The 8423-nt window shown below is 43.7% G+C and overlaps 1 protein-coding gene across 1 annotated transcript in view; it reads right to left on the reverse strand.

Moving 5' to 3' along the window:
* Positions 1-4884, reverse strand: part of gabrp (gamma-aminobutyric acid type A receptor subunit pi) — a gene marked incomplete at its 3' end in the record, with an annotated part of 9292 nt that extends 4408 nt beyond the window's left edge. Inside the window, exons 1-3 of the mRNA XM_084147226.1 lie at positions 4773-4884; positions 4613-4680; positions 4289-4506 (exon numbers count right to left, since the gene is read on the reverse strand). Coding sequence (XP_084003352.1) covers positions 4289-4506; positions 4613-4680; positions 4773-4881 — 395 coding nt within the window. The 5' untranslated portion in view covers positions 4882-4884. The remainder of the gene's footprint in view (positions 1-4288; positions 4507-4612; positions 4681-4772) is intronic.
* Positions 4885-8423: the final 3539 nt, after the last annotated feature.

An 8423-nucleotide genomic window follows, 5' to 3' on the forward strand; every position in this document is an offset into this window, starting at 1 on the left:
TATGAGAATTATGTTTTCTCTCATAACCTTCTCTGAGAGTGAGCTCCTCTCCCTCACTGTCACAGGTAACTGACCCAGACTTTTTTCCTTTGTTATTGACAGATTTTCCACAGATGGATTTGATCAATTCCCCTCGTTGTCAAATATGTTTCTGTTGCAGCCTCTACTCTGACAGATTTCACTATCAGACTGGTCGTAGTGCTGCTGATATTGGTGACAACCATCACGGCCCTCTATCTGAACTTCCACCAGGAGGAAGAAGAGGGGGAGAGTGTGGAGATGGTGTCCCTGCAGGGGCGAGTTGAGGCTGGGCTGAGAGAGGAGAGGAGAGGAGAGGAGAGGAGAGGAGAGGAGAGGAGAGGAGAGGAGAGGAGAGGAGAGGAGAGGAGAGGAGAGGAGAGGAGAGGAGAGGAGAGGAGAGGAGAGGAGAGGAGAGGAGAGGAGAGGAGAGGAGAGGAGAAGAGAAGAGAAGAGAAGAGAAGAGAAGAGAAGAGAAGAGAAGAGAAGAGAAGAGAAGAGAAGAGAAGAGAAGAGAAGAGAAGAGAAGAGAAGAGAAGAGAAGAGAAGAGAAGAGAAGAGAAGAGAAGAGAAGAGAAGAGAAGAGAAGAGAAGAGAAGAGAAGAGAAGAGAAGAGAAGAGAAGAGAAGAGAAGAGAAGAGAAGAGAAGAGAAGAGAAGAGAAGAGGGGAGGGGAGGGGAGGGGAGGGGAGGGGAGGGGAGGATTTCCTAGAATGCTTTGAGGTTAATATTCATTATCAAATAGTTTAAACCAAATGTTGGTTCAAACCAGGTTTGTCATTAGTTTAAATGTGAGATTGTTTAAAATATTTGTTTTACTTTTTCAATTGTATCTATTCGTTGATGTTTTTTTAAATGTACATTATTGTTTAGTTAGGACACATGTTAAATATTAATGTTTGTTTTGATGATTATCCTGTAAGTTTTTTAATTAGTTCAATTCAAATCCAATGACAAAAAGGGCAGGGTTTAAATTGATGTTTTATGGCTACACTTCATTATGTCTTATTACATTTTAGATGTGGTTACCTTACAGGGAAACTACTGGTGAAGATGAACAATGTTTACAAGATACTTTTAATCATTGTGTTTAGTTGTGTACTGTATATCACAGGCGCCTGGTGGCACTTTAATTGGGGAGGATTGGCTCATAGTAATGGCTAGAATGGAATTAATGGAATGGTATCAAACATGTTTCCTTGTATTTGATACCATTCCATTCATATACAGTGAGGGAAAAAAGTATTTGATCCCCTGCTGATTTTGTACGTTTGCCCACTGACAAAGAAATGATCAGTCTATAATTGTTATGGTAGGTTTATTTTAACAGTGAGAGACAGAATAACAACAACAAAATCCAGAAAAATGCATGTCAAAAATGTTTTTTAACGAGGGAAATAAGTATTTGACCCCCTCTCAATCAGAAAGATTTCTGGCTCCCAGGTGTCTTTTATACAGGTAACGAGCTGAGATTAGGAGCACACTCTTAAAGGGAGTGCTCCTAATCACAGCTTGTTACCTGTATAAAAGACACCTGTCCACAGAAGCAATCAGTCAATCAGATTCCAAACTCTCCACCATGGCCAAGACCAAGAGCTCTCCAAGGATGTCAGGGACAAGATTGTAGACCTACACAAGGCTGGAATGGGCTACAAGACCATCACCAAGCAGCTTGGTGTGAAGGTGACAACAGTTGTTGCGATTATTCGCAAGTGGAAGAAACACAAAATAACTGTCAATCTCCCTCGGCCTGGGGCTCCATGCAAGATCTCACCTCGTGGAGTTGCAATGATCATGAGAACGGTGAGGAATCAGCCAGAACTACACGGGATGGTCTTGTCAATGATCTCAAGGCAGCTGGGACCATAGTCACCAAGAAAACAATTGGTAACACACTACGCCGTGAAGGACTGAAATCCTGCAGCGCCCGCAAGGTCCCCCTGCTCAAGAAAGCACATATACAGGCCCGTCTGAAGTTTGCCAATGAACATCTGAATGATTCAGAGGAGAACTGGGTGAAAGTGTTGTGGTCAGATGAGACCAAAATGGAGCTCTTTTGCATCAACTCAACTCGCCGTGTTTGGAGGAGGAGGAATGCTGCCTATGACCCCAAGAACACCATCTCCACCGTCAAACATGGAGGTGGAAACATTATGCTTTGGGGGTGTTTTTCTGCTAAGGGGACAGGACAACTTCACTGCATCAAAGGGACGATGGACGGGGCCATGTACCGTCAAATCTTGGGTGAGAACCTCCTTCCCTCAGCCAGGGCATTGAAAATGGGTCGTGGATGGCTATTCCAGCATGACAATGACCCAAAACACACAGCCAAGGCAACAAAGGAGTGGCTGAAGAAGAAGCACATTAAGGTACTGGAGTGGCCTAGCCAGTCTCCAGACCTTAATCCCATAGAAAATCTGTGGAGGGAGCTGAAGGTTCGAGTTGCCAAATTTCAGCCTCGAAACCTTAATGACTTGGAGAAGATGTGCAAAGAGGAGTGGGACAAAATCCCTCCTGAGATGTGTGCAAACCTGGTGGACAACTACAAGAAACGTCTGACCTCTGTGATTGCCAACAAGGGTTTTGCCACCAAGTACTAAGTCATGTTTTGCAGAGGGGTCAAATACTTATTTCCCTCATTAAAATGCAAATCAATTTATAACATTTTTGACATGCGTTTTTCTGGATTTTTTTGTTGTTATTCTGTCTGTCACTGTTCAAATAAAGGTACCATTAAAATTATAGACTGATCATTTCTTTGTCAGTGGGCAAACGTACAAAATCAGCAGGGGATCAAATACTTTTTTCCCTCACTGTACATCTCTACAGTTGAAGAACTGGACTGACCACCTGCTCTGATTCTCTACACCTTAGCTCACATGCACTCATTCATGCACACACCCACACAGACATACACACATTCACATGCACACACCCACACAGACATACACACATTCACATACACACACCCACACAGACATACACACATTCACATACACACACCCACACAGACATACACACATTCACATACACACACACACACAGACATACACACATTCACATACACACACACACCCACACAGACATACACACATTCACATACACACACACACACACAGACATACACACGTTCACATACACACACACACACACAGACATACACACATTCACATACACACACACACCCACACAGACATACACACATTCACATACACACACACACACACAAACACACATATACATTCATGCTACACACACATCACAACTGCTGTTACCAAACTGCTGTTACCAAACTCCTATTATACTGCTGACTTTATACCCTTTCCCCCACCCCCCCCTTCCACAATACATATGTCAAATGTTTTATCTATTGTACTGCCATTTACTTTATGTTCGTATTCTTATATTGTATTATTTCATATTGTTGTTGCATTGTCTAGAAGGAACCTGCAAGTAAGCATTTCATTGGACAATGTGTCTAGAAGAAACCTGCAAGTAAGCATTTCATTGGAGGACCTTGAATACCATGCATATCCAGTACGTACGACTAATAAAACTTGAAACTAGAAGATTTGAGCTTTTACACCTTTTATCATCTGTCGGTTTTTAAACTGCTTTATCTATAAAAAAATATAAAAACAGTATTTTCATGAAGAACTCTCCTGTCTTTTCAAGAGGTTTGACCGACATGGAGAGATAAAGATGTGGAACTTGATAAGGACGTTATAAGACACAAGCGGTCCATTAAGCTTGATGTATTCATGACATATCCCAGAGTGATTTATCATAACCTTTCATAATGCTCCAGACTATATTGATAATGTGTTATAAATGTTTATAAGGCAATTTAACACATAACACACATAATAACAATGATTTCATCTTAGTAACAGTAGTAAGCTGGTGCATGTTTGGTCAGTAGTAATAGAATAGTGATTTCAGTTTAGTAACAGTAGTAAACTGGTGCATGTCTGGTCAGTAGTAATATAATATTTATTTCATCTCAGTAACAGTGTTAGTAACGATTGGTCAGTAATGCGCATCGTAGACTCTCTTAAGCATAGTGCACGGTTCATGTTTGGTCAGTAGTAATATAATAATTTAATAATACATGCCACTTATCCAAAACGAATCACAGTCAGGCATGCATACATTTTTTACATATGGGTGGCCCCAGCAGGATTCCGACCCACAGTCCTTGGCATTGCAAGCGCCATGCTCTAGCGACTGAGCCACACAGGACCACAAGTACACAAGACACTAGTACGTACCGTAGAGCATAGAGAACGGTCCCGTTGCTGAAGATCCGTATGAGACGGTTCTCCATGGTGACGTCATGCAGGAAGGAGCGTTTGGAGTCTGGAATGAAGGTGTCTGGGATCCAGAGGAGGGAGACTAGTCGTCCATCCACACTCACACTCTCATTTCCTGGGAACACCAGCCGGGAGTCCCTCCAACGCTGACGCAAGAAGATAGTGGCTGTGTAGTCCTGAGGACCAGGTGAGTGAGAGAGAGCGCGAGAGAGATGTACACATTAATACACACATGCATGCAAGCAGACCCAAACACACACACACACACAGGTTCAACATTACCATATTGATTTCTGAGATGGCATCAATGCTGGCGATATCCAGACTAATCCCAATCTCAACAGGGCCGTCTGGTGATGGGGAGGAGAGAGAGAGAGAGAGAGACCGTCATCAGTTTGTGTGTATGTGTGTGTGTGTGTGTGTGTGTGTTAACTCTCCTCACCATTGAAGTTGGGCCTCAGGTAGCGGTTATATCCCTTCATTAGTTTCTGGATGGTGGGATGCAGCTGGGAGCCATTCCAGTCTCCCCAGTCGTGACCCCCACGGAGCATACATCCACTGTAGGAGAGATAGATGGAGAGAGGGGGGAGGGGGGGGGGGACAGAGAGAGAGAGGGGGAGAGAGTGAGAGAAAGAGAGAGAGAGAGAGAGAGAGAGAGAGAGAGAGAGAGAGAGAGAGAGAGAGAGAGAGAGAGAGAGAGAGAGAGAGAGAAGCAGAGAGGTGTGGAATATGAGCTAGCCATCTGTAAAATTAGTAACTGTGAAATTAGTAACAATATGAGAACCACTGTGTATTCAACTCTCCCTGACCTCTGACCCCTAACTTCTCACCTCTGAGTTAGGACCAGGCCCAGGGTCAGGAAGGTCAAAGGGTGGGTAGGTATCATGATCAGGCTGTCAAAGGTCACCAAAGGTCAGCAGCTGTGAGCGGAGATAGAGATGAGAGAGCTGAGAAACAGGAAGTGGATGAGTCTAGTGGTTTTCTTGCTAGATACACAGATAACATGTAGTTTATTACTCATCCAGGGGCATATTCATTAGAGAAAAAATACGAAAATGAGCGTTTCGTATTGGGCAATGATATCTGTTTCAGACCATTTTCTTCCTTGTGGTGCCTAATGTTGTTATGGTCCTGGTTCTTAAAGGAAAGGTTAACCCATTTTTAACGTTATATTGTTTTTGTGCATTTCTCTGTTTTCATGTGTATCTGAGTTATTGGGGTTCAAGCAGGCAGAAATCCAGACAGTATGAGGTAGCACTGTGATAAAGTCTCTCTCACTACACTGGAAATTAATAGGAATACGACTTTTAGATCACGAAAAAGTCTATCATACATGTCCAATTTCAATAGTGGCCGATGTCATAACTCGGGAGGATGTCTTCTCTCGAATGAGCCATTGATCATATTTGAGTGATATTCCTACCTCGAGAAATTTGTAATTTAACAGAGGGTCTAGCACATTTTCCTATTTGTCTGCCTCTTTAGTCCAGGGTGCATTGCATGGTGCTGTTGCCAGAGATATTATAGAAAGGAGATAGGAATCCATTGAATGAAGGAACGTATAACGCCCCATCCAGTAGACTGTCGACCAATCACGTTCGCGCTGTCATGCTGAATCACGCAGTTGCTAAGCCTGTCGTCACGCAAAATACGTAATGTCGTGACGGAAAATACGCTATGTCACGATTTCAAACCTATACGATATTACAGATAACAAGCTAATTAATTCACATCTCGGAAAATATTTCTAATGATGCACTCCTTGAATGGGAGTCTATTGACTTAGTTTGGGCAACGTTTCCCATCTCTTTAAAAGTATATCTGCCGTTGTGAATGTCAGACTACACTCTGTGAGAAACATCAATCTGCAGGTTGAACATGGTGAGATTGTAGACTCCTAAATTGATAGTGCAGTTTGTTCAGGCGATTTTTACAGCTAACTAGCTACTTTACATGCTGATATTGTCTTTGGTATTATTGTGCGAAGCTACGTTTGCTAGCTTGCTACCCAGCCCCTAGAGAGAGCATTGCATTGTGGATTTTGTATTCGACTTGAGCTGCAACATATTTCCACAACAATGTTGTTACCAACCTTATTATAACGCCAAAATGAAACTTTTGTTCACAAAAAATATTATTCTCACATATTAGTGTTATTCAACACTGTAAATTAAAGGAATTAGTGGTTTTGGGTGGATTTTTCCTTTAAGATATTAAGGATGTGTTGATCTTCTGCCCTGGTGTAATGCTTAAACTCCTGATTCAGCTAATCAATAAGACATCTAGAAATCATCAATACCACACACACAAACATGCACACACACACACACACACACACACACACACACACACACACACACAGTGTCTTCACTGACATTTTCAACCTCTCCCTGACAGAGTCTGTAATACCTACATGTTTCAAGTAGACCACCATAGTCCCTGTGCCCAAGAAAGCGAAGGTAACCTGCCTAAATGACTACCGACCTGTAGCACTCACGTCGGTAGCAATGAAGTGCTTTGAAAGGCTGGTCATGGCTCACATCAACACCATCATCCCGGAAACCCTAGACTCTCTTCAATTCGCATACCGCCCCAACAGATCCACAGATGATTCAATCTCTATTGCGCTCCACACTGCCCTTTCACACCTGGACAAAAGGAACACCTATGTGAGAATGCTGTTCATTGACTACAGCTCAGCGTTCAACATCATAGTGCCCACAAAGCTCATCACTAAGCTAAGGATCCTGGGACTAAACACCTCCCTCTGCAACTGGATCCTGGACTTCCTGACGGGCCGCCCCCATGTGGTAAGGGTAGGCAACAACACATTTGCCACGCTGATCCTCAACACGGGGGCCCCTCAGAGGTGTGTGCTTAGTCCCCTCCTGTACTCCCTGTTTACCCATGACTGCATGGTCAAGCAAGACTCCAACACCATCATTAAGTTTGCTCACGACACAACAGTGATAGGCCTGATCACCGACAACAATGAGACAGCCTATAGGGAGGAGGTCAGAGACCTGGCAGTGTGGTGCCAGGACAACAACCTCTCCCTCAATGTGAGCAAGACAAAGGAAATGATCGTGGACTACAGGAAAAGGAGGGCCAAACACGCCCCCATTCACATCGACGGGGCTGTAGTGGAGAGGGTCGAGAGTTTCAAGTTCCTTGGTGTCCACATCACCAACAAACTATCGTGGTCCAAACACACCAAGACAGTCGTGAAGAGGGCACGACAACACCTTTTCCCCCTCAGGAGACTGAAAAGATTTGGCATGGGTCCCCAGATCCTGAAAAGGTTCTACAGCTGCACCATCGAGAGCATCCTGGCCGGTTGCATCCCCGCCTGGTATGGCAACTGCTCAGCATCCGACCGTGAGGCACTATAGAGGGTAGTGCGTACGGCCCAGTACATCACTGGGGCCAAGCACCCTGCCATCCAGGACCTATATACTAGGCGGTGTCAGAGACTCCAGTCACCCAAGTCATATACTGTTCTCTCTGCTACCGCACAGCAAGCGGTACCGGAGCGCTAAGTATAGGTTCAAAAGGCTCCTTAACAGCTTCTACCCCCAAGCCATAAGACTGCTGAACAATTAATCAAATGGCCACCCAAACTATTTACATTGACCCCCCCCCCCCCACACACACACACACACACACTGCTTTACACTGCTGCTACTCGCTGTTTATTATTTATGCAGTCACTTTACCCCTACCTACATGTACAAATGACCACGACTAACCTGTACCCCCATACATTGACTCGGTACCAGTACCCCCTGTATATAGCCTCGGTATTGTTATTTTAGTGTTACTTTTTTTACTTTCATTTTTTTAGTAAATATCTTCTTAACTCTATTTCTTGAACTGCATTGTTGGTTAAGGGCTTGTAAGTAAGCATTTCACGGTAAGGTCTACACCTGTTGTATTCGGCGGCGCATGTGACAAATTCAATTTGATTTGATTTGACACGCACGGTGGTGTCCTGTGTATTGTGTACTCACTAAGTTGTTGGTTACCCTATTGGTAACTGTGTTAGAAGCTATTTCTTTATGTGAGTGTGGACACGGTGGTGTCCTGTGTATTG

The sequence above is a fragment of the Coregonus lavaretus genome (assembly GCF_964263955.1).
Source record: "Coregonus lavaretus genome assembly, chromosome: 29".
In the NCBI taxonomy this organism is placed as follows: Eukaryota; Metazoa; Chordata; class Actinopteri; order Salmoniformes; family Salmonidae; genus Coregonus; species Coregonus lavaretus.